Source organism: Schistocerca serialis, chromosome 6, assembly GCF_023864345.2.
Source record: "Schistocerca serialis cubense isolate TAMUIC-IGC-003099 chromosome 6, iqSchSeri2.2, whole genome shotgun sequence".
NCBI classification, from domain to species: Eukaryota; Metazoa; Arthropoda; class Insecta; order Orthoptera; family Acrididae; genus Schistocerca; species Schistocerca serialis.
Window position 1 is genome coordinate 335,700,925 of NC_064643.1, and position 27,382 is coordinate 335,728,306.

The following is a 27,382-nucleotide window of genomic DNA, read 5'->3' on the forward strand; positions in this document are numbered from 1 at the left end:
TGGATTATTTAGTGACGCAGTTCCAGTATTTTGATGTGTGTGACAGAATTTTAGTGGAGATTATAGCGATGTGTACGCAACTATTACTGCACGGCAGGTTGAAATGCACTGTATCCAAAAACACTACATTTTGCAACTCAGCATGCCGTAGTTGGACTACTTTTTTTGCTTTGTGATAGATGGCACTTTAATAGTCACAAACATATGGCTCACAATTTTAGACGAACAGTTGGTAACAGGTAGGTTTTTTAAATTAAAATACAGAACACAGGTACGTTTGAACATTTTATTTCAGTTGTTCCAATGTGATATGAACCTTTGTGAACTTATCATTTCTAAGAATGCATGCTGTTACAGCGTGATTACCTGTAAATACCACATTAACGCAATAAATGCTCAAAATAATGTCCGTCAACCTCAATGCATTTGGCAATATGTGTAACGACATTCCTCTCAACAGTGAGTAGTTCGCCTTCTGTAATGTTTGCACATGCATTAACAATGCGTCATGCGTTGTCGGTGGATCACGATAGCAAATATCCTTCAACTTTCCCCACAGAAAGAAATCCAGGGACGTGAGATCTGGTGAATGTGCGGGCCATTGTATGGTGCTTCGACGACCAATCCACCTGTCATGAAATATGCTATTCAATACCGCTTCAACCGCACGCGAGCTATGCGCCGGACATCCATCATGTTGAAAATACATCGCCATTCTGCCATGCAGTAGTAACATCGGTAGAACATTACGTAGGAAATCAGCATACATTGCACCATGTAGATTGCCATTAATATAATGGGGGCCACTTATCCTTCCTCCCATAATGCCGCACCTTACATTAACCTGCCAAGCTTGCTGATGTTCTACTTGTCACAGCCATCGTGAATTTTCCGTTGCCCAATAGTGCATATTATGCCGGTTTACGTTACCGCTGTTGGTGAATGACGCTTCATCGCTAAATAGAACGCGTACCAAAAATCTGTCATCTCTTGTGCCCAGTGGCAGAACTGTACACGATGTTCAAAGTCGTCGCCATGCAATTCCTGATGCATAGAAATATCATACAGCTGCAATCGATGTTGATGTAGCATTCTCAACACCGACGTTTTTGAGATTCCCAATTCTCGCACAATCTGTCTGCTACTGATGTGCAGATTAGTCGCAACAGCAGCTAAAACACCTACTTGGGCATCATCATTTGTTGCAGGTTGTGGTTGACGTTTCACATGTGGCTGAACACTTCCTGTTTCCTTAAATTATGTAACTATCTGGCAAACGGGCTGGACACTTGGATGATGTCGTCCAGGATACCGAGCAGCTAACATAGCACAAGCCAGTTGGGCATTTTGATCACAATAGCCATACATCAACATGATATCGACCTTTTCTGCAATTGGTAAACGGTCCATTTTAAGATGGGTAATGTATCACGAAGCAAATACTGTCCGCACTGGCGGAATGTTACGTGATACAACGTACTTATACGTTTACGACTATTGCAGTGCCATCTATCACAAAGCGAAAAAAGTGGTCCAACTAAAGCATTCATATTTCTTTAAGTTCTACACAAATATGTAATAAAAATGAGGGTTCCTATTTAAAAAAACCCAGTTGATATCCGTTTGACCTATGGCAGCAACATCTAGTGGGCCAACCATAGGGCCATCTGCTTTCCCCCTTCAAGCTAGACGAGTTTTGTTCTTTGTAGTTTTTTCGTTTGATGCTTATTTCGTGAGATATTTGGCCCGGTCACTATCAATGGACCACCCTGTATATGTATGCAGGATGAAGCAATAAATGAAAATTTGTACCCAAGTCTTTGATTTGAATCCGGGTATCCTGATCACAGGTGACATGCTAACCATCAAGCCACCGAGGCACAGTGCTTTGCACAACTGCATGGACTACTCTACACACCTCCCTCCTCAATACAAATTCCCATTCATGTGTCAACCCACTTGGTGTTCAAGTTTAGAGGGAATACCAAGTGGACTGAGCATGAACGGGAATTCATATTGAGAAAAGAGGCGTGCTAGGATAGTCCGCCCAATTGTGCCAAGCCACTGTGCCAGGGCGGCATAGCAGCTAGCACATCTGCCTAGTGAGCACGTGACCCTGGTTGAAGTCCTGGCCTTGCTACAAATTTCTGTCGCTTCATTATGCATACGTATATGTAATTATCTTATTATGCAATTTCCCGTACGAGGCATTTCAGCACACCCATCGTTAGATCTATATTCATTGACACTAAAAAACGCAATACCTCAATTTCTTAAAAAAATGTTTACTCTAATTCTTTTATTTTGAATTCTAGTCACTTTTATGACACTAATCTACTTTTTTATGATAAAATATTGTGGTGATATTATGAAAAGTAGAGCTGCTACTCCTAATATTGTGGAGACACTAAGTTGCAGATAGGTACAACAAAAAGACTGTCAGAAAGTAAGCTTTCGGCCAAGGCCTTTGCTGAAAATAAAAACACACACGACCAGTCTGTGGCAGCTGATGCCAGAGTCGATGGTCATGTGTGTGAGTGTGTGCATATATGTTGTCTATTTTCGACAAAGCTCATTTTCTGTCTGTCTTCTTGTTGTGCCCATCTACAATTCAGCATCTCTGCTATATGGTGAACAGCAACTATCCTTTTCATAACACTGTTTCATTCCATCCTGGATTTTCCATTTTTTGATAAAACATTGTGGTACAGTCCCATCAAGGAGTCTGAGATGTGGAAACAACAAGAATGGATTCGCATTTCAAGCAAATTTTCAGGAAGTTTGTGAAGCTAAAGCACCTGTGTTTTGGTTTTCTACACTTAACTTCTTCTTCAAAAGCATCTGTCACCTCCTCCTGCACCAATCAAGGCATCCAACCTTTCAGGCATGCTCCTGATTAATGCTCGAATGTCCTCTTGAGGAATCACCCATCCCATTCTTTCAAGAGGACCTCCCATAGGTCCCATAGGGTCTCTGAAAACTGCTGGTGACCTCTTCTCCCAGCTAACCACATAAATGCTCAACAGGATTCAAAACACAGTTTTCAGCAGGCCAAACCACAACATGAGTCTCCGCTTCACCCCAGAACTCTTGCAACATGCAGGAATGCATTGTCATACATTAGTGTAAAACCATTACCAATAAATGGATCAAAAGGCAAAATATTCTTCAAATGGACATCCTTCACATACCAATATACTGCAAGGCTCCCACATTCCACAAAGACCAAATCCATCTTTAAGTCATACTGATTCCCGCCCACACCATCATAGAAACTCCCTGAAAAGGCATCCTGTGTGAGAATGTACAAGGGGAATAACTTTCCCCGGGCCTTATTCTATCAAAAGGTATCATAGGCCAAATTGAGACTCATCATCGAGAAATAACTGCTTCCATTGCTGTACTTGCCAGTTACTACACTCCCTTGAGTAACATAACTGAGCTGTGTGATTTTCTCTCATGAGCTCTGGGTGTGTAGCATGTCTTCTGGATTGAAGACTGGCTTCTTCCAGTCTTCTTTGCATGGTTCTCTCACTAATATTGACTCCTTAAATTTGGAGTCCATTTCGCACTTCAACGGCAGTGATGTGACGGTGGTGGAGAACTTGAAGTTGTAGAAAGTGGTCATCTCTTGCCAATGTTGCTCTTTTCAAGCCTGATCATAATATCCTTGCATAGCCATCAGTGTCCCTGTAGCTTCTTATGGTTCTTGAAATCGTGGAAAGTGTAGTTCTCAACACTTCTGCAATGTAACACGGTGTGACCATCACAATTATTTATGCCAGAAAACTGATTACAATAATTAAATAAAGATCCTACAGACACATGAGCTGGATAGGGGAACAATAAAAGATACAGCAATAAAAGCTATAAGACCGAAAAAACCATTAATGCCTCACATTCATTGATGTGTTTTTTAGGTTGTGTGAGAAAAAACAATAAAGACTAGTGCAATAAAAAATTTCTGCTTCATTGTTTGCCGGAAAAGCAATGCCAATAACAAATCAATAATATACCCACTCTAAAAATATAGCATGAAGTGCTACTTTGATTACGTACATAATTACATGCCATTTATTGTGTTTTGCAGTCATGTACAGACAAGAACAACACAAGCGAGAAGGAAGGAAAACAATGTACAAAGCTGGATAGCAACTGCCACTGTGAGATGAACACATAACAATAATGGAGCTACATCAAAAATATAGAATTGATATATCTTGTCAAAGTGCCCCACGCAGTGTCAAATTGAATATAATGACAAATAACTGAGATAACAACAAATGGCCTCCTGGCAGTCCTACAGTCACATTAAGGGTAGCAAACCAGATGGACATAAACAAATGCCATTAATGACAAGCTCAAGTGACAAAAATATTTGATGATTATGAAAAACAAGATATTACATCTCCATTCTCCACAGTACAAAGGTTGGTTGGGTGTGTGTGTGTTTTTAACACAGTATCCTACAACAATCACATCTGGTTATTTTATTGTAATAACGAATGTGTCTATCCATTACAGTTATTTCTTCACTCTCTGTCACAAACACAACTGTCTTAATAAAATACAATAGGAACTCCACAGTTGAGAGTATTGTATGTTGATTTTACTGTTAGTACCTTACCTTCACTCTTATAATACAGTTTAGCACTTTGTATTCTACATCGGAAATTTAGTGAGATTCCTCCTATACTCTAAGTTCCTAATGTGGATAAAAATACTAAATGATGCACAGATCAAATGTCTTAAGCAAATTTAGAAAAGTCCCAAAGACTGACTTTCTTTTATCCAGTCTGTTTAGCAGTTCATGGGAAAAAAATTCTATACTGCATTTTTTTTTTTTTTTTTTTTTTTTTTTTTTGAAGCTGTGCTATGAGTTGTTTAGGAGATAGTAGTTACTGAAGCAAGATTCCATTTGGTCTGGAATTACTCTTTCAAGTAATTATTTATGTCAGTGGTTGCTCCCTTCTTATAGACTGGTTTATCTCAGTAATGTAGACAATATGTCATACCAGGAATTAGATTCAGAGTTTTGAGACTATTTTTGTTTTCTCATGATGTTCGACAATTCTTACAAAACATGAGTAAATCATTCTAACCGAGTTTATTTCCAGGTCTGATTCATAAATTCTTCACTTTATGCACAAATGTAAGCCAGGTTTTATTGTTGTTGGTGACAAATTTATATTGATATGGTTATAGCACTGTAACAAGTCACAGTACCTAAAATAATTTACATTATAGCTTAAAGAGTTATGTTGTGACTGTCATACGGAGTTACCCTTATGGATAATATCTGTAATTAATACACTATGTGATCAAAAGTATCTGGACACCTGGATGAAAATAGCTTACAAGTTTGTGGCGCCCTCCAACGGTAATGCTGGAATTCAGTATGCTGTTGGCCCACGCTTAGCCTTGATGACAGCTTCCACTTTCAATCAGGTGCTGGAAGGTTTCTCGGGGAATGGCAGCCCATTCTTCGTGGAGTGCTGCACTGAGGAGAGGTATCAATGTCGGTCTATGAGGCCTGGCACGAAGTCGGCATTCCAAAACATCCCGAAGGTGTTCTATAGGATTCAGATTAGGACTCTATGCAGGCCGTCCATTACATGGATGTTATTGTCATGTAACCACTCTGCCACAGGCCATGCATTATGAACAGGTGGTCAATTGCATTGAAAGAAGCAGTCGCCATTCCCGAATTGATCTTCAACAGTGGGAAGTAAGAAGGTGCTTAAATCATCAATATATGCCTGTGCTGTGATGATGCCATTCAAAACAGGGTGTGCAAGCCCACTCCATGAAAAACACGACCACATCATTACACCACCAACTCAGAATTTTACTGTTGGCACTACATATGGTGGCAGATGACGTTCACTGGGCATTCGCCATACCCACACTTTACCATTGGATCGGCACATTGTGTACCAAAATTCTTCACTCCACACAACATTTTTCCTCTGATCAGCCGTCCAATGTTTACGCTCCTTATACCAATCAAAGCATTGTTTTGCATTTACCGGCGTGATGTGTGGCTTATGAGCAGCCGCTCAATCATGAAATCCAAGTTTTCTCACCTCACGTCCAACTGTCATAGTACTTGCAGTGGATGCTGATGCAGTTTGGAATTCCTGTGTGAAGGTCTGGATAGATGTCTGCCTATTACACATTGCAACCCCTCTTCAACTGTCGGTGGTCTCTGTCAGTCAACAGACGAGGTCGGCCTGTACGCTTTTGTGCTGTATGTGTCTCTTCGTATTTCCACTTCACTACCACATCGGAAACAGTGGACCTAGAGATATTTAGAAGTGTGGAAATCTCATAACTACAGTGGAAACCTTTTCACATGAATCACATGAGTACATATGACAGCTCCATCAATGCATCGACATTTTATACCTTGTGTATGCGATACTGCCGCCTTCTGTATATGTGCATATCACTATCCCATGACTTTTGTCACCTCAGCGTATAATGAATTATGCATTTTTAAGCAAAGAAATTAAGAGTAAACTACCTGTATTTCACACTGAGCAAAGAAGACTGGAAGAAGCCAGTCTTCAATCCAAAAGCTTTTGCAGCAATATTTGATGAATCATATTGCTGCTATACCACAACGAACTTTCTTGAATAATTCAATTTTCCCCTATTGTAACACATTTCAAGTGTCTGTTTCTATTTTTACTAATTTCCCTAGGTCTGTACTTTAAAACTGGGTGAAAATTTATAGAAAATGATCTCTCTGGCAACAAAATTTAATAATGCACATACTTCTCTTATATTTCCAGCATTTTCAGAGTACGTTATATTTGTGAGCGCTTTTTGGCTTAGAACAAACCTGTTACCTTAAAGTGTCCTGAAAAAATATACTGTGTTTCTTGGAAAACAGTCTGAGGCAGCTTGGGAATTACCTGAACAAAGCCAATGAATAAATCAAGGCAAAGACCTCTCCTTCCTCCCTTGTAGTCTGGAACACAGCCATGTGAACAAAACTTTTATATTTGTGATGTATCATAGATTATTAATTTCATACATTGTTTCAGAGCTAATAACTGTTCAATGCAAGCAATATTATTTGACAAATTTTAGTCAACATGTATTGCTGTCACCAAATACAAACATTTTCTTCCTAGTTTCTTTGGCCATATCTGAAAGACCAAACTGTAGTCCTTGAAGATCAAGTTGATAATCATCAATACCTTTTGGGTCATGTAAAGTTTATTCTTTCATTTTTAAACTTTTGTTTTGATTCGAGAAGTACAGGACACTGTTTTCAGTGACATCCACTAGCATTGTGTGTTTAAGAGCATTATGATCTAATGTTTTGCTTGTTTAGAACTTTTATACAACGAACATATTTTCTGTTTTGTTTTCTTCATGTACTGATCTTGTGTAAGGAAAGATGAAACTCATTCTCTTGATTTCTTTGGTAAAGGCTTGGACCACAACCTTTTGAGTTTGTCTACCTAACAGCCATTTTGCTCCTAACTTAATGCCACCTTTGCCCTCACCCAATGACATTGACACTTGTGATTAATTCTGTGCAGAAGGGTATTGTATCGTTTCTTTGGCTTTGAATATCCCACAGTTCCTCAAACACTGTACATAATGTTTAATCTTTTATTTATTGCATCTGTTTTAATATCATTTACTGAATTACTATTTTCAAGAGTATCAATGCAATTGAAAATGGAGTTTCTTTCTTAGGCATAACTGCAGGTAAAATAAACAAGCTTTTGTTCACTATGAGACATATTGAGCCTACTGCTTCGTGTGCAGCTTATCTTCTTCTGTTGTTTGTAAAATGTAATCTATATCAGATTACATTATTCAAACATTGACCAAGTATTAAGAATTAGCATAGCATTTAATTCTGAACACATTCATAAATTTCACAGGAAATACAGCAACTTACTTCTCTTATGGTCTTCCCAACATTTCTGCAAAAGACTACAATCACATGAAAAAAGTTAATACATGCTGTAAAGACAAAAAAGGATGACTAATCACAACAGATGATAAAACCACAGAAAATAAAATTTTTAAAGTCATTTATTGATACATTGACCTTGAAGTTTTTATGATTAGTTGGGTTCACATCGGTTAAAAATTAAATATTTTGATACCTCCACCCTTAGGAAATCCCTTTTTTTGATTTTCAAAATCATACTTTTTGCAGTTTTATACAGATGTGCCGTTATTAATCCCTCTGTTGCTGTTCCGGAGAAAATGGAATTCTTGTCACAGCTGTTTACCAGCAACTATACAAATGTTAACTTACATGTGTCACTCAGTGTTTGCCATTTACCCTCAGTTTGTATGATCCACAACTCTACACCAGAGCTTTAAAATAAAAAGTACTGGTATCATAAGGTTTTTAAAACTTTATTTACAACCAACATAGGTCAGGAAAATCATAAACATATGAAGAGCATGATTAAAAATATATAAAAAATATTAATGCCATGCTCAAGCAAGATAGTGTAAAAATATAGAAAAGTATTTATGGATAAGGTGATTTGCCATTAAACGGAAATAAAAACATTTGCTTTTAATGTTGTATTATTACAACACAAGATTTCAAAATACCCTTATTGTGGCAGCACAAGGGAGCTTTTTGTGTTGGTGCAATAATTTTTAGCAAATCACCAAAATCTTTAAAACTACACATATTAATAGTCTAAACATTATGTTAGCAACTGGAGTGTGTATTTGCAAATTACAATGTTAACATTGTATGGAATAATGAGGTTATTAAGAACAAAAAGAACTTGTTTCCAATAGACAGCATACTCATACACAACCAAATGTTCTGTATGTAAAAGTTTGCAAGCAGCAATTTATTAATACAGCTCTGAAAGCAGTATTTTGTATTTGGACTTAAAAAGTTTCTATTCTGTATTTAAATTAAGACGCCTTACGTTCATTTAGTGCCATTTCAGTTGTTAGTGACAAACACCCTCGCAGTACGAGAATCACTCAAACTTGTCTGTCACTATCTTATTTTCCTTGTTGGAATGTAGTGTGTGGAAATGGTAGCGTTCTTAACCATCCTACCACAAGGCGGTGTCACCCAACACGTATTGTTGGTTTTCGCTTGTGTAGGAAACAGCGCTAGCGTTTGTTGTAGACTATAGGTCAACAACATGAAACCGATTTATAAGAGGGAAAAAAAAGGCTTTTCCGACTACGTGTCGTATAAGATACGACCTTGTGACACGTGTCCTGATATTCCACGTTGTGGCAGAAAGGTTAATTTTATATAAAGCATTTGACTTCCTATTCGATTGTTTATCTGCTGTTACTAGCAAAATAACCGAGGCATTCGCTTTTTTTAAGACTAATATTTATTTGTGGTAGATTCAGTTTGGTGACGTAAACAACTCAATTGATATCATGTTAAGGGCGAATTTCTTTCACTTACACAGATGTGTAATTGAGCGAGCGACCGTTAAGGGGCTGGCAATCTCAGTTAAATATTAGACTGAAAACTTCTTTTCCACCGCCATATATTTGCAATGAAACCATGAAATGTCACCTGTGGCAAGCAGCAATTGAACACAAGCGTATAGTATGCTATTAATCAGGATCAAAAAATAATATCTATCGGCACAACCAACAACCACTGTGCTTGCAAAATGCACTGTTTATGGAAAACCGCTGGCGTTATTCACACCCAAACGCACTTACATACGTACATTTCACCAGTTCCTGATTATATGTTTGGAGTAATGCACCGTGTTGAGCCATAAATACAACTAATAAAACATGCACGCCAAAACCACAGACACACAATGTTTGTTGTCAGTAATCAAAACTAATTCAAATATGCCACTACATCAAAGATGCTATTGAGAGGTATTCCTTCTTGTTGTACATACCGAAAACCAATCTGAGAGTGCAATAACGATATCGAGAGAGTTAGCTGGGATCGATATGTTTGTAGTAGCACAGCCTCGAGTTTGTTGCCTACCGCGCCAGCAGCGCCCCAAGCGACCAGTAACTTAACTATAAGTTCGGCGCGAACGTGAAAGCGAATAGTGGTTGTTTATTTTGATTTATACAGTGATTTTTACAAGCGGGAGTGTTTCTAGCACAATAAATTCCACCAAAAACAGGAAGAAGACACCACAGATGTCTTTTTTTGTTTACTAAGGACCCTGAGATGTATAAACCATCATGTTACTAAACTGTATCGTCAGGATTCACTTGCAAACTACATATGTATTAATGATTCGTTTTAGGAGCAGAAAATAGCTAATCAACAGCAGACGAGAAGACATAATAAAAAAGACCCATTTAACCAGTATAATAATATTAGGTTTTGTTCGCTACATTCCGAACAAAACCAGTTCATGAACGCAGACAATAATAAACTCGTGTGGAATGCAGTACCCACACTGTTTGACGTCCCAAATAAGCCACATCAACTGACGATGAAGAGGAAACTGCCACAAAGATCCGACAATCCATCTAAAGCTGTAAAACAGTCTTATGACTCAGAAGCAGCCAGTTCATCTCTCCATGTATCAGTGCCGGACTCGTGTGAATCGTCAACACTGATCTGCTTTGACGATGAAGTGGTTAGATTAAGTTCAGTTATTCGTGTCGTACGAGAGCGTAATGTTTGGTATGTATTTCATTCACTTCTGTTGTTAGTCACTTAATTTTCCTTGCTTCCTTTGTGTGATGACATTATTTTGTTGGCACCTTGTTCACTGACAGATTGTTTGAAAATTATTCAAATATTTGGTTTTGCGTGAAATGTAATGTAATCAGCTCATTATAATGTTTTCAACATATTTCTCACACTATTTGGCAGTTGCTTGACCCACTTAGAATAATATGAAGATGAAGGTCGTACTTGTGGCAACAGGCAACAATGACATAGTAGGCCTACAGAACGATAAATGAGCTCTAGATCGCTTTTGCATGTAGAGGTACGTGTCTGTGTTTCCTACTTGTGAGTCTGTGTGTTTATATTCTTTTGAAATCAACGTGGTAAGCTGCAATTCCATCCAACATCACAAGTGTTTCTTGACGAATGTGTTGTAGCTTGCCACTCGATTCGTGGTTTTTGTCCATACTTGCCCTTATTTTAGAATCATTTTTAGAAATATATATGCCGTCTGATACTACACAAAGCCTTGGAGGCAAATATTTCGTAAATTACGTAGGAAATGGATGCAAAACAAACATTATGCTTACGACACGTCTGACTTTCACCTTACTCGCCGCGGCTAGTATCGCTCCATCTGTCAAACGGCAACAACTATTACAGCAGTGAGTGCCGCGACTGCTATGTTAGACTGTGGTAGTAGCTAGAGGGTGATTTTATCTCATACAAGTCACGTCAACTCGTGGTCATGAATTTCTCTGGAAAAAATATATGTATTAGACCGGTATATCATAAGTGTTAAGAAATAAAGTATTTTCGTTTTACCGTATTTTTTGTAAATGGCATGGCACTTTAAAAATGTACATTTTGTAAATAACCCTTATAATAATACAGTACATATATAAATATATAACTAATGAACAAAAAGTACTGGAGACCTGGCAGATATTTTGCGTTAAAGCTTTCTCTTAGTGTGTTGAAATTTAGATGACATTCACACACTTATGGGCTTCCTTTAACTTTCAAATTTAAAGCGAAAATACGAAATTTAAGTTTGAAAACATTATGTAAAAAGAAAATGTGTAGAAACTGTAACATGTTTTACACAAGTAACATCTTCAAAACTTTGTGAAGTGTATAATGTAGATGCACTTGGTGCAGAATCTGAAGGTAGTAATATGTGCAGAAAATGTGATGTGTGGTTTCAAAACCTGAGTAATGTTATCTCAGCAGCCACCTATACTGAGAAGGTACAGTTACTGACACTGATACCATGTAGCTACTCTAAGCAGCAGATAGAGAAATACATGCCCACTTCCTCACATTATTCAATTTCAAAAGCTCATAAAATAAAGAATGGGAAAGGTATTGCGCATGCCCGGATTCTTACAGTGGGAATCTGTTGCAAGATGATATGCTTACTGTTGCTCTGGAACATTATGTAAGTGATGGCACAGATTGCAGGAGACAAAGTCCTAACCAGGCTGATATCTTTGTTAGTGAAAATGGCGAAGAAGGTAAAAAGATATATGACAAGATCAATAAGAGAAGCATACCTCCTAATGAAAAGAAGAAGACAAATTTAAAAACTGGTCTCACAAAATTCTTCTCCTTACGACTGCAATGGGTAAAATGCCAGCCAGCGAAGGATGTATGCACATTATTTACTGCACTAATCTGAAACTTTATTGTTTTGCCATAAGCAGTGCCACAAAATAAATGTTGGTTCACGAGTGTACAGTGTGTCCTGGTGCTGAAGTGATGACTGTTGAAGCATTACACCTTCAGGATACTGACAATGATGTAACATATGCATTGTGGGAGGGAGGAGAGTTGGTGAAGAAGATAGGTAAAGCCAAAGAAGTTTGTTGGGGAGGTTAGGCATTGAGTCATGAAGGGAATAGCTCACCATCATATCCAGAGGATTCAGAGACAGTCCATAGCGGAAGTAAAATCAGCCACATCCGAGAATACTGACAATTTAATTCTTCGTTTTGACTTTTCTGGGAACTGGTCTGTTGATTTGTAGATCTAAACTCAAAAGTCACCACTGGCACAAATAACAGGTGTCAATATTCAAATGTGGTGTTCACTTCCTTGGAACATCAAGCTGTTTTGCTTTTGCCAGTGATGTGTCATTCATGACAATACACATGCAAGCTGTGCTGTTAACATGATAACTGATGACATAGCATCTAGAGGCCATGCATTGCCTAAACATGTGTATGTGATTGATGGTGCAGCATCTCATTATAAAAACCACTTTCAGCTTTATGAGCTTGGTCAACACTGTAGTACAGGAATTAAGACAAAAAACGGATATTTACCGCAACAGTTCATGGAAAAAACGCATGTGATGGGGTAGGAAGTCTCGGTAAACATATTGCAACGAGATTTCATCTCCAGCATGAAGCTGATGATGCTATAAGAGATGCTACTGGATTTGAGTATACAAAATCACCATTAGTAACAAATATGAAATTCTTAATTCTAAATGAAAGTACATTAAGGGAATTCCGTGTAAAAAAGAAGAAGAGTGGCCCACTATGAAGCCTATGGTAGGAATTCAATCGCGTCACTACTGGGTCACATCCCAGAATGGCACATACATTGCAAAAACGGTTTTCCATGAGATGCAGCCCGTTACTGTGTGTGAAGTGCAGAGACCACAGTAGACATTAGAAGACTTTGTAGTGAGCCACTTGGTTTCTTGTGCGTATTACAATCAATGATGGATGGGAGAGATAATAAGTATCTCTCATGAGCTGCAAGATATAATCATCTCCTTTGTGCCACCCAATGGTCCTCATAATGCTTTCAAATGGCCATCATCAAAAGATCAGTGTGCAGTTCCCATTCCCCAAGTTCTGCTCTTGTTGGATCATCCTTGTCTGTGAGCAAATTCAGCTTGGCTAAACAAGTTCAATAACAAGCAGATGAAAAAAAGAGAAGCTGAACTCTTTTCAACAGTGCAGTGTTGAGTGTTACATTGTAGACAATTTTAATTCATAGAAAGTCATGAAGAAGTAAAATCATGACAGAAGACAACAATGATTTGTGAATAACACCATAAAAAGAAAAATGGGTATAAATATTTTTATTATAAAACGTTTTCGAACAAAACTATGAATTGTTTTCCCACTTACTTCTAATTTTGTAAAGTAATTATTTTGATTCAGAAATAGGAGTTTTGCAGGACATTTACTTAAAATCAGTGATCAGTTTAAATCTTTAAGTGTCCATGAGTTTTTTGACCTTGAGAGTGGAGCTAGTCTACCTAAAAAATTTCTCACATTTTGTACAGACAAGTATTGCCTGCGTTGATTGTACATTCCCTAAGTACAATGACCCATGACCGTATCATGCAATTTTTAGAACTTTTAGTATGGGGATTTGGAGAAAATAATTTCTAAATAACCAAAACATTTAAGATTATTTCATCTTTATGTACAAATATTTTGACAGTTTAAGAATTTAATGCATTAATATTGTAGCTGACGGTCAGCAGTCCTTCCACTTTATTATTTCTCAAGACAGTTAACATTCTGTGACTTCATATTTTCAAAATATAATTCCGAAATTCGCGAAAAGTTACAAATTTTCATAGTTTATTTTTCCAAAAAAAAAAAAAGAAAAAAAAAAGGCTCAGAAGTGTGTATGTATTAATAATGTCTCATAGTATTGGGAATGCAGTATTTACTGAAAATAAATTCAGATATCTATCCCTTTTGGGTTCTTTGCTACAATTTTTCAATTCTCTCTATCGCCATGACATTTTGAAAAATACTCTCATTTAGAGAGGTCTTTAACATTTTAACAAATCATCAGAAAATCAAAATTTTGTAGTTTTGGGGAGGAACTTCGACATATATTTTTTTCATCAATCTGTGACATATTGATGTGATACACTCACTCGTGACCTGTATTATTTGAGATGAAATTGACCTAGAGCACATTCTGTAGAAGAAAAAACTTACTGTGCGTACTGAAGTTCACAGAACAACAGAGAATGATGTTCTCTATGAGGATAAAAATGCTGAGTTCTACACCGCTGTTTCCAGAAATCATAAACACTCTTAATTTTCCTGAAGATCTTATTACTTTGATGATAAGAACCACAGTTCAGTGAGACTTTTCAGTTAGAATTAGAACATCACCTGAGACATTATTAAGAGTAATGCAGCATCAGATCGCCATCGTCTGCTATATCTACATCTATACTCTACAAGCACCTATGAGGTGCATGGCCGAGGGTATGTCCCATGGTACCAGTTATTATGGTTTCTTCCTGTTCCATTCACATTGAAGTGTAGGAAAAATGATTGTTTGACTGCCTCTGTGCAACAGTAATTATCCTAATCTTATCCTCATGATCCCTATGTGAGCAATACGTAGAGAATTGTAGTACATCCCTAGAGTAATCATTTAGAACCAGTTCCTGAAACTTTGTTAATAGACTTTCTCAGGATAATTTACATCTATTTTCAAGAGTTTTTCAGTTGAGTTCCTTCCATACCTCTGTGACACTCTCCCACAGATTAAACGAACCTATGGCAATTTATCTGCCCTTTTCTGTATATGTTCAATATCCCCTGTCATAGTCCTATTTGGTATGGGTGCCACACACTAGGGCAATATACTAGAACTGGTCACGTGAGTGATTTGTAAGCGCTCTCCTTTGTAGACTGATTACATTTCCCCACTATTCTACCAATAAACTGAAGCCTAGCACCAACTTTACCCATGACTGAACCTATGTGATCATCATTTCATATCCCTACAAAGTGCTACGCCCAGGTATTTGTATGAGTTCGCCGATTCGAGCAGTGCCTCACTGATAATATAGTCACAGGATACTACGTTTCTTCGTTTTGTGAAGTGCAAAATTTTACATTTCTGAATATTTAGAGCAAGTTGCCAAGGTCCACGTCAATTTGAAATCTTATCAAGATCTGACTGAATATTTATGCAGCTTCTTTCAGATAGTACTTCATTATAGATAACTACATCATCTTCAAGGTGCCTAATATCACTGTTAATATTGTCTGCAAGGTCATTAATGTACAACATGAACATCAAGGGTCCCAACACACTTTCTGGGGGTATACCCAAAGTTACTTCTACATCTGACGATAACTCTCCATCCAAGATAACAGTTTCTGTCTCGTTCACTAGGGATTGGACATTTACTTTGGTACCCCTAATAGCCTTTACGTATGACCAGAATTTCTTTGGGTTCACTTGACAATCTTCTGCTATGCTAGTCATTGAAGGCTTCACACATTGCTCTCTTGACAGCAAACGAGTTTCATTCAGCATCTCTCTATCTATAGCCCTATGCTTTGTTTTATACCTACTATGCACTAATCTCTGTTTCTTTAGACGTTTCCTTACAGTGAGTGAGTACCATGAATTTCCCTGCCATTTTGAACTATTCTACTGGGCACATATCTATTCAGTGCATGGTGAACTATTCTTTTAAACTTGAGCCAGAGTTCCTCCACATTCTGCTCCCTTTGGTGAAAGTTTCAAGTTCTTTGTTGACATATGACACTACTGAATTTTTGTCTGGTTTACTGAACACATATATCTTCATGGTTGTTGTAGTTGTCCTCTGTACTTTGGTAATCATTGTTGCTACAGCTGTGTCATTGTCACTGATACCAGTTTAGATGTGGACGTCCTCAAGAAGGTCGGGTCTGCTACATGTGCCATGTGCTATTGTCACAGCTGTCTGATTTAATTCCGTGTCAGTCATCGACGCTGTATTTAGCACCAGCAATGACTTTTGTTCCTTGACTTTTTATGTTCCGTTTTTCATTCATTGTAATGTGTACATAGTTACAAAGTTTGCATGTTATCAGCTAATGTTTATCATTCAGGAACGGTTCTACTTTCAAGCTTAACGCCTCCTAGTCTGTTCATTGCTCCGAGCCAGTACGTTTATGCCGTTAAATGATCACACTATCCATGGGGTACAAGAGTGATATTTCTAGTGCCACCACTCGGCTTAATAAATACACGCTCTTTAAAGACTGGATAGCCCTAATTCTAGCTGCACCGACAGGTGGTATATCAGACGTGATTTTAACGCCGACGAGAACTAGGCCGCAACCATAATTTGATAAAAAAAAAAACACAAGATGGCAGACAAACCAGATAAACTTAGGTGTAAATTTACTTCCATTCTGGCTGCATAACTTTGTACTGTGGTTTACACACGTTGAAACGAGGTTTTACTACACTGACATGGCTGATTCAATAAAATTTGATCTATTAGTGAGCCAGTTAGGTCACCGGTTCAGTGCGGAAGTACAGTATGCCATAACCGTGTCATAAGTGGCAAATTCTTATGAGAAGCTCAAAGAAAAGTAATTCAAAGAGTCGCAGCCTCGCAGAAAGACTGATTTCGACAAGTACTCACACAGAAGATATTGGAGACCGCAGACTGTCATAATACCTTTGGCAGCTGAACATCAGTACTGTTCCAGACAATTTGCTGTGCACCATTTGGAGCAGCCGCCTACCATCACAAATCAAGGCACGAGTAGCGTCCTAAACAGAGATGCCACTGGGCGACGTTGCAGAGCTTGCGGGCAGAGTTCAAAAAGCCATTGCTCCTGCTCAGCTTAGCGCAGTAACAGAGCCATGCAGCAGTGAAACAACGATAGCAGTAGTTACGAGTTCTGCAACAATGCTACTGGCTATCAGTCTGGCATAGTTTTGGCAATAACCGCACGACAATCTCCACATGGACGCCACACTCCAGACTTTTTAGGTTCTTGGTGTAGGAGAGGTGATCATGGGCCACTTGCCAGTCAGATAAGTCCTTCTTTGAGCATGGTGTTGATCTCGACTTAAGTGATACCCAGGCAGTCAGGCGCCAAACGCCTAAGTCTGCACGATACTGGTGAGCCATCAGTAGTTTTTATATGGTGCACTGTATTATTTAGCACTTCTTTAGAAGCAGCTGGAGGTCTAGTCAAAGCTGGAAATTGCTGTATAACAGAGAGGCGTAGTTAGTCTCACTCACTTGTGTTAGCTTGACCCTGTGCACTGCTGCGGTGCAAAGAAGTCCTGTAGAAATCCTGTAGCACTGTCAGTGAGCTGAGTGTTCACCACGTCTGGCAGTAGATGTTAATAAACCAGAAACCAGCAGCTAGATTGCTCGCAAGACGTCGGCGATGGTGAAGTCCCAGACGAAGGGGCGATGTAGTTTTAAATCCACTTCCGTGTGCTATGTTCCATATGTCAATATGGATGAGCTCTTCACTGTTGAGAAATAGAATGCTGTTCGTGGTCTGCAGTGATGAGCAGATGTCCGTGGCAATAAACTTAAATCAGAACCAGTGTCCACCAAATACTTTTGGCCTGATTTTCTGTCACTGATAAATGGGTGCTCCAATATTGACAGGCTGTCGGCTGCACTTACGATCGACTGCCACTGGCATTTGAGAAGGAGCACAAAGCAGTACACCTGTACACCTTTCCTCTTGCTCAGTGAACTTGCGATGGTACCAGCATATGGGATGCTCTGCATTAGAAGACGTAGCTTTAGTCGATGAATGGCTCCTTGACCTTCTATGGTATCGCTCTCTATCGTTGCTGGTACCATTTTGAGACAACAGCTCGCTGATATGTATACTCAACAACTCAACCTTTGCTCCTAGATAGTCGTAAGTGGCAGATCCATATACCAAAGGAAGACATGCCCAAAACAGCGATTATCAATCCATTTGGGTTATTTAAGAGTATGTACATGACCTATGCCTAAAGCAATGCTGCTGAGATGTGGCAACAGTTTATTGATTCAGACTTGCAAGGCCTGTCGATTTGTTTTGCATACCTTGATGATAATCTTATCTTTTCGGCAATCAAGGAGCAACACAAACAACATGTTATTGAGGCGTTCAAGCACTTAGAGCAATATGGTGTGGTTTAGAAATGACTAAATGTGTGTTCGGGCAATCCGAGATTACTTTACTTGGCCGTTGGATATCTAGGCTTCCAATCATTATCAGGAAACGCTGAAGCCATCCTGCCAATACCAAAGCTGAACATCGTTAAAGATTTCACTGGTTCTTAGGAATGTTGAATTTCTATAGCCGCAATCCACCACATTCAGTAGAATTACAGGAATCATTACCTACAGCACTTGCTGGCCCGAAGGTCAGGGGCGATACTCCAGTTCACTGGACTATGCGATGTGCTTCTATTTTGACGCCACAAAGCAGAGTACGGCGTACACTGCACTTCTCGCATACCCTAAACTTAATGCATTCTCAGCATTAGTGATGGGCGTAAGTCAGACACCTATCGGCGCGGTGTTGTAACAATTGGCAGATGGCTCATGGTAATCCCTTGGTTACTATTTTCACAAACTGTCGCCGTCACAGCAGACGTGTAATGCCTCTGACTGCGAAGTACTTCCCATATACGAAGCAGTCAAGTACTTTCAGCTGCAAATAGAAGCATCCACAAGGGTCATAAGCCAGCCATTGACTTACACCTTCAAGGGGAATAGCAATAACTGCTCACTTCGTTAGGATAACCATATAGAATTTATAGCTCAATTTAACGCCGAAATTATACACATTTCCGGAATTGAGAATGTAGTTGCTGACTGTATCTCACACGCCAGCAATGTTAAATTTTACTGATTTCACAGACCTCACACAGACACAAGACGACAACTCCAGAGTTTCCTAAAGGATGCCACATCTGCGTCACAGTTGCGACTTGTCAGTGATCCTCTTGAAGGTGTCAGGCGGTATTGTGATGTCTCTCAGGGAAGATCTCATTCTTTCTATCAACTGCATTTCGTAGACAAGCCCTTGACAGCCTAGACAGCTTGTGTCACACTGGGGTCCGTCCAATGTTTCACCTGGTATCGAAACGTTTTGTCTGGCTTGGGATGGAAAATGACTGCCATGAATGGACACGTACATGTTTGCAATGTCAACGTACGAAAGTGTGTCGCCACATGCACACACTAGCCTGTGATTTCCCTGACACAACTTTACAGTTCACATACGTGTATATTGATTTCATTGAACCTTTAACTCCATCAAATGGCGAACGATACTTGCTTACTATGATTGATCGTTTATCTGCTGGCCGGAAGTGGTACCGCTAAACAATATCTCCGTAGAAACACTAGGCTCTGTTTTTGTATCGGCGCGGTTATCTACGTTTGGTAGCCCACTCCACATTACTATCGCCAACCTGAGTCTGACTTATCCGCCCAGCTCGCAAAGTCCTGGAGATACATGCACCATAAAACCACCAGCTATCATCCTGTAAGCAATAGCATGATCGAGTGATGGAACTGGTGCATTGAAGCTGCACTCGTGCATCACCACACTAACTGGACTATTGTTTCCCAGTAGTTCTCCTTGGTCTGCAGAAAACTCGTTGTCAGTGGAACTGTTTTATGAAGAAGTATTATTTCTCCCAGGAGAATTTATTGATGCAAATTCTCTGCAGTCACCTACTCAAGACCAACCAGACTTCACAAATTCTCTATGGGACCACATTGCTTACATTCCATTCGTCTTCTTAAAGCTTCCAGACATGGCAAGCCACCCAGTTACATGCATCACGATTTTGACAGTTGCTTTTACGTAATGGACGATATGAAATCTTCATTACAACCTCCTTAGATGGGTCCTTACCGTGTTATAAGAAGAGATGTGTGGACGCTAGACATTGCGGTGAATGACAAGAACATAACTATTTTTCTCGACTGCGTCAAGCCCACTGACATCTTTCAGGATGCACCACCAGCTGAAGTACCATGAAGACAACCCCATCTTTCAGTATCAGCACCACAATCACAACCACAGGTGCCACAACTACCCGATGCAGAACTGCAACCAGTGTGCACATCTCGATCAAAACGTCGCATGCTCTTTCATGCATGTTTTCTCAACGACACTCCACTTCCACCGAGGGGGCTGGTGTAGTGTCGATTGTCACCATCTGTGGCGTGTGCTGTTGCTGCGGCGGTCAGATTGAATTAAGCGCTAGTCAGTGGCGCTGAATGCAGTAGCAGTGACAGTTTATTCTTTGACTTTTTCATTAATTGCGACGTTTACATAGTTATGGAGTTTCCCTATTACGAGGTAATGTTTATCATTCAGGCACGATTTTACTTTCAACTATCAGTTTCCTAGTCTGTTCACTGCTCACAACTATTAGGTGTCGAGTGTGTTTATTCCGTTAAATAAATGTCCTAATTTTTGTGGATCAGGAGAGTGATATTCGAGCACTACCATTCGGCTTGATAAATACACGCTATTTAAAGGTCGGACAGCCTTGATTGTAGCTGCACTGGACAAATGGTGACCCCAACGTGATTTTTAAGACGCGAGTACTAAGGCGCCGTCATAATTCGAGAAAAAATATTCCACAATGCATTTCAGATGGTGGAATCCACGCAGGTCATCAGCTGATCGTCACGTCACGTCAACATAAAGATTTCATGGGAAGAAAGATTTGGCGGTATCGTCGTCTGATAACATCAGTAGTTAACCTATTATCGCCGCACTCGAACATGTTTTAGTAGTGGATTTTGTGTTTCTTTATCTTCTTAATCTTTATTTTATTATTGTGCCTTGTTTTCGCGGTAAATTGCAAGAGTTCCATGACGACTTGAAATTTTTTCCACCGAAGCAGAGGACATAGAGATTACCACCTCATGAAGCTTTGTTTCTGTTCTGTCATCGTGATGTAATCCAGCCAATCAGATGCCTTCCAAAAGTGTGGTCATACATTTGAAAGCGGAAATTGATAAAGGTTTTACAATAACAGAACAGAGTTGAAGTCTACACCGTGTATAATTAAGAACATAAACTGAGGAAGCAATTTTCTTAAGTGAGAAGTCAGCTCTTATGAAGGAGAAAAATACAGTTGTTCATGACATCATTAGTTACATAAGAAAATCATAATGGGTAAGCTAAACAGGCTCTATTTAGTTCCTTGTAAATATTGTTTGATGTATTTGTATGTATATATTTTCACTAGCAAATGCATCTCGATGTTTCGAAATTTCCACTTCTCATCACTTTACCACACAAAAGTGATCAGAAGCATACATTATAAAGTTTTCTTTGGCCATTGATAAACTTTATCGTTGTTAGTGCCTCAGTTATGATACGATACTGTCATGGGTGGTCTCTCATAACCTCACTTTCACCGTTAGTTACTGGGCTTAAGTGCTGTGTCATGATGCCCAGTGTGAATACACCGTGATGTGTCTGTGATATGATGTGAAAAAATGTGAGTGACATGATGGTCCATTCATGTCTAGTGTGAATCAGCAAGATCAGCCTTAAATCAACCAAACAGTCACCAACATTTCTTAGCTAACATATAGGTAAAGATACACAAGCAGTAATTGTGACCCTACGTTGTTAGTTAAGCAGTTGCCTTTACCTTACAAAATACTGGGGGTTTCCCAAACAAATTCCTTGCCTGTTTATGATTCTGTCTTACTAACAGTTACACCACAGCAAGAAACCTGTTGGGAAGTTGTAGGATTGGTAAGCAGGGCACATGGACTGCTGGAGTGGAATGCTGACCCCACTTGAGGGTATAAAAAATTATTCTCACTATGTTAATTAAAACAGAGCATTGGTAACAACACAATGATTAATCAGCATCTGCAAATTGCAGTATATACAACGATTACTCAACTGTATAAAAGCAATAAGAATAATTTAAAAAAATTTACAAGAAAAACAGCCTTGTGGCCCCAACTTTAAATTAATGAAAAATTACTTGACACAAATATAACCTTAACATAACTAAAAATCTGAGCTCACTAGTTGTGAAATTAAGTCAATTAGCAGGCTTTGTGAATATGAAAAATAACAATTTGTAAAATCTATTAGGTTTCAAAAAATACTCAGACAGCAATATCTCATAAATACTTGAATTAACAATTATGGAAAACATTTGGCAATATGATGTTATGATAGCTTGAAAGATCTACACTGCAATTAGCACATTCTCGACATTTGGCATCCACATCGGCTGCACATCTGAATTCCGTATACGAGAGCTCAAGTGACAACAACAGGCAGAAGGGCCTACACACACCAGTAACAGCTTCTAGAACATACAAACCCAGTTTTAATACACAGTTCACTAAAATACTAAAACTGACAGCCAAGCACTGGGTAATGCCATATGCCAGAAGATATGTTAAACATTATAGTGCGACAACCACAGTTAGTATCAGAAGATATGTTAAACATTATAGTGCGACAACCACAGTTAGTATTAAAGCAATAGTTCATTAAACAATCTCCAATGATGTGAAATTTTACTTGATAAATTTATAAACCACAACTAGCTCAAGGTGATATTGACCAATCTACACACAACATTAAATACCGAAGCACAGTTTAATGACACAAAATTGTTACTGTTATAGTTTCCAACAAAGAAGTTTGCAATTCCAATTTAAAATAGTGGCTGAAGTTTTATACAGAGAATAAACTTTGATTCATGAAATTGACCACTTAAGATATAAACAATAATAATAAAGAAAGGAATCACCGAATATCAGCCACAATTGTAGTTCAAGATAAATGTAGTGGAACCAAGGTATGGCGCAGTTACATAGACTTGCAATACCAAGTATCCCAGATCCATGTCCAAGTGGTTTAAGGAATGACTAGCGAAAATCAAAGTGGTTACACAGAGCAATCACATCCGAAAGTTCCACCACAAAATGGCTCACCATTTACAGTTAGTCCAGGAGCTCACTGTTAACATGCACGCCAGGGTAAACTCCCACGCTCTCCTCAGGCTTCGAGATAGACATGGCTCTTAAACAGAGCCTATGTTGACCCATGACCGCTTCCTCACTCCAGTTCTGCTCGTCGCCAGACCCAGGCGCCGGAATGTCGACACCATGCGTCCTCACAAGCGCCGACTGACTGCTTGTATTGCTCCATGTGCTGTCTTAATTCTGTCACTGCCGCTGACCGAGTCCCTGTCACTGCCCCCAACTGAGTCTCTGTCTCTGCCCCCAATCGAGTCTCCTCTCTGCCCTTGATCGAGTCTCTGTCACTGTCCCTGACCTTTTTAAAGATGATCTCTGCCTGAAAGTGAGTGGGTTTTGTAATAGTTCTTGAGAGTGTCCCAGCAGTTATGTGGGTCAGTCAGTATGTACTGTTGCTGATCACTGAGTTGGACATCAGTGTAATCTGAAGTACAAGAATTTTGAAAAAGCAGTGATGGCTGAGCACAGCATGTCAAATAAACACACAGGATTGTGTTTGAACATATCAGAATTCTGACTCATAGTTTGAACTGTTACTCACATACACGTTAAAGCAAAATACCCATTTTAAGAGGTCTTAAGCATTTGAGACCATTCCCTTAATCACATTTACAGCATTCCACATTACTGGAAGATGTTTAAAAATTATATCCTTTCTTACTGTGTAAGTTGCTATTATTGGTCATCCACTGGATCATGCAGCATAGATAAGATTGCAAAGTGAGGAGATAGGTAAATTAATGTATTGATAATCTAATAAAACAAGAACTCTTTTCTGCTTGGAGGTATACCTCTATGCATTTCTGTTTCTTTGACATTTCAGTAATCATTAACTTTGTTGACATGACAGGATACAATAATATCCCTTGCTTATTTCCTCATTGCATACGTTTATGGGCCTGCAAAGAATGATTAGATAAGTATTTTTTCCAAACGTGAACATTAAAAATGTTGTACATATGAGCTGAAAGTATAAAAAACAGCAAGCAGTACCACTAAGCGAAAAAGCATTGGTTTCAGGGTTCCAGCTTTATTTGCTATTGATACAAATACAGTAAAGTTGGAATTAAACGGATTATGAAAGTATTCTTTCCACATCACTTCCTTCTCATCTTGGTTATTAGATATTTTTATATATAGATATCTCTAGTAATACGACATATATGTGTGTGTGTGTGTGTGTGTGTCATATTACTAGAGCAAATATGCATTCAAGAACAGCAATCCTCTGAAACTGCCTTCCTGACTATTTTATTCATGCAAGCTCTATAACTCTTAGTATTTAAAACGGCTCCTGCCCACACACGACAGAAATAAAGGACAAAAAGCGATCATAAACATCAGTCTGCTAATGTTTTAGGCTACTTAAAATGGCGACTACCACCAAAACACTTTGGTCTCAAAACAATGTGCAGTGTAAGTTTGTAGTGCTACCTCCCCTCTGTTTTTGCCACCATGGTGAAATGTCTTATTCGCAATATCCTAGGAACAGTGAGCCCAACCGTCACAACTCGAATGTATTTATAAATAAACGTTATATAAATGACAATTTATGTTGTGCATCTTAGAGGAGTTTACCAGCATGAAAGACTGTATAACCACATTATCATGGATAAATAGAAACTGATTTATGACATCACATACATAAGAGTTTAGTTGAAATTAACAGGTGAATGAATGGTAAGATCCCAAAACTGTAGTTCATAGTATCTCTGCATTCCATTTTATTCGCAAATAAATTTGGTTTCTATAGTTTCAAGCTGACTGTTGAAATAATAATTCAAAAGAAGTTCTTGATGAGTCAAGGAAATTGAAGCATTTTAATTAAATGAAATATATTTAAAAAATTTGAGTTTCAATTGAGGAATCTGGGATGCTATGATGTGCTGAAGAAATCCTGATGGGGTTTCAGATGATTGTAAAAGGAGAAAGATAGCTAACTGCCAAAATAGATTTGAATCCGTTTAAATTTATAAGTTTTTCAACCAAATGTTAAGATTGTTCTTCTGAGCAGTAGCGAATGTAGAAGACTCAGCTGTGTTTTGTTAGCAAAGAAGCAATATGCAGGGTGAAAACTATTTAAACCGACAAACTCTGGGAGGTTGCAGGGGACATCAAAACAAATATTTTTCCCTAATGTCACTTTTTCCTAAGAGGATTATTTAAACCAGTGGAGAGCGTATTACACTCTTCAGTTGTTAGAGGCCGTATTACGATCTTCAGTTGTTAGAGGGCGTATTACGCTCTTCAGTTATAGGCAACTGCTGTCCACTAATGTAGTAGTGAATTGTCTCTGTTTACTAATGGAGCGATACATCTGGAGTGAGTACACTGATATGGTTGGTGCGTAGTGCGTAGCGCACCACAACGGACGAGTTGCACAGCGGGTTTATCAACAACAATATCCTAATCGCCATATCCCGGATCATACGACCTTTGCTGTTGTGTATCAACGTCTGCTTGAGACTGGGTCATTTAGCAGATTTCGCACAGTAAGAACGCTGGAGTTTGAGGAAGCTTTCTTGCAGTATGTGGAGCAGGATCTTTCAATCAGCACTCGTGCAATTGCACGTAACATGGGGACGAATCAGACGAATGTAAGAACAGTCCTTCGAGAGCAATTGTTACGGCTATTTCACTTACAGTGTGTCCACAACCTGGAACCAGTTGATTATCCACCCAGAGCACAGTTCCTCTACCAGTTTAAATACTCCTCAAAGGAAAAAATGAGATTAGGGAAAAATATTTGTTTTGATGTCCCTTACAACCTCCCAGAGTTTGTCAGTTTCAATACTTTTTACCCTGTATTACATTCGAATTTCAATTTGTTTGGCAATAGATCAAAGTTATCACATTGCCAAATAAATAAATATAATAATAGTAGATTTGGGTATCTCTCTCTCTCTCTCTCTCTCTCTCTCTATATATATATATATATATATATATATATATATATATATATATATATATATATATATATATATATATATGCCTTCATACAAATAGTATTTGGCCTATATAACTAACCAAAAAAAGGTTTTCTTAATAACATTACAACATATAATCTCAACAGTGTATATATAAAAACGCTTTTCTTAATGACATTACAACATACATTGCAATACAATTTTAACATTATATATATATTTATACAGTTGAGATTATATGTTGTAATGTTACTAAGAAAAGCTTTATTTTGTTTAGTTATATAGACCAAATACAATTTGTATGAAGGCCTCCCGAAGGCAAGTTATGTACATAATAAATAAGGAAGTTAGTTTTCAGAATAAAATGTAAAAACATGAGTCTTTTTAAGAGCCTCTTTAACAAATAGGACCATCCTTTTGATAAAATTCTGGCTACATCCTTGCTGCCAAGCATATTAAGTCCTTGCCATTGTAGCTTTTGGTCGCTTTAGTGTTGACATTAGCATTGGTATTTTAATTCTTTCAGTTTTTATTTTGAAGGGCTCTCCACTTAATGTTATTTTTTAAGTTGATCCCGACAAAAATTCCCAACAGTCATGTCTTGCTTTTGTAATTCGTCTTTGTACAGTCATTGGAACAAGTTATTGTTGCAATATGACACCTTTTCCTTGTGTTGTTTTTGATCGTTGGAATTACCGTCTTTTATCTTATGAGTCCTTTATTGGTTTTGTTAATAATGTCGTCCACGGTATAGATGTACTGTGTTTACGACTGCCATTGATTTGTTGGGTTGCAGCGGTTTGAACTCTCTGTAGGAGGTCAGTTAGTATGTGTGCTCTGTAATCAATACTAGCAGCAGTCAGGAGTGTTCCTGAGTGAATGTGTTTCTGTTTATGTGTGCAGCAGCACGTATAATTATTGCATTGTGATTGCTGTGTATTGCTCTGTTATGTAGTTGCCATTCAGTTCAAAAATGGTTCTGAGCACTATGGGACTTAACTTCTGAGGTCATCAGTCCCCTAGAACATAGGACTA

At 38.5% G+C, this 27,382-nt stretch overlaps 1 protein-coding gene across 2 annotated transcripts in view; it reads right to left on the reverse strand.

Annotated features, from left to right (window-relative positions):
* LOC126484475 (Sjoegren syndrome nuclear autoantigen 1 homolog) overlaps window positions 1-9,863 on the reverse strand; it is a 46,773-nt gene extending 36,910 nt beyond the window's left edge. The window contains exon 1 of one of the 2 annotated variants that reach the window (XM_050108002.1): window positions 9,700-9,837. In XM_050108002.1, coding sequence (XP_049963959.1) covers window positions 9,700-9,709 — 10 coding nt within the window. In that variant the 5' untranslated portion in view covers window positions 9,710-9,837. Of the gene's footprint in view, window positions 1-9,699 lie in introns of both variants that reach the window. The other variant, XM_050108001.1, reaches the window with a different exon arrangement.
* Window positions 9,864-27,382: the final 17,519 nt, after the last annotated feature.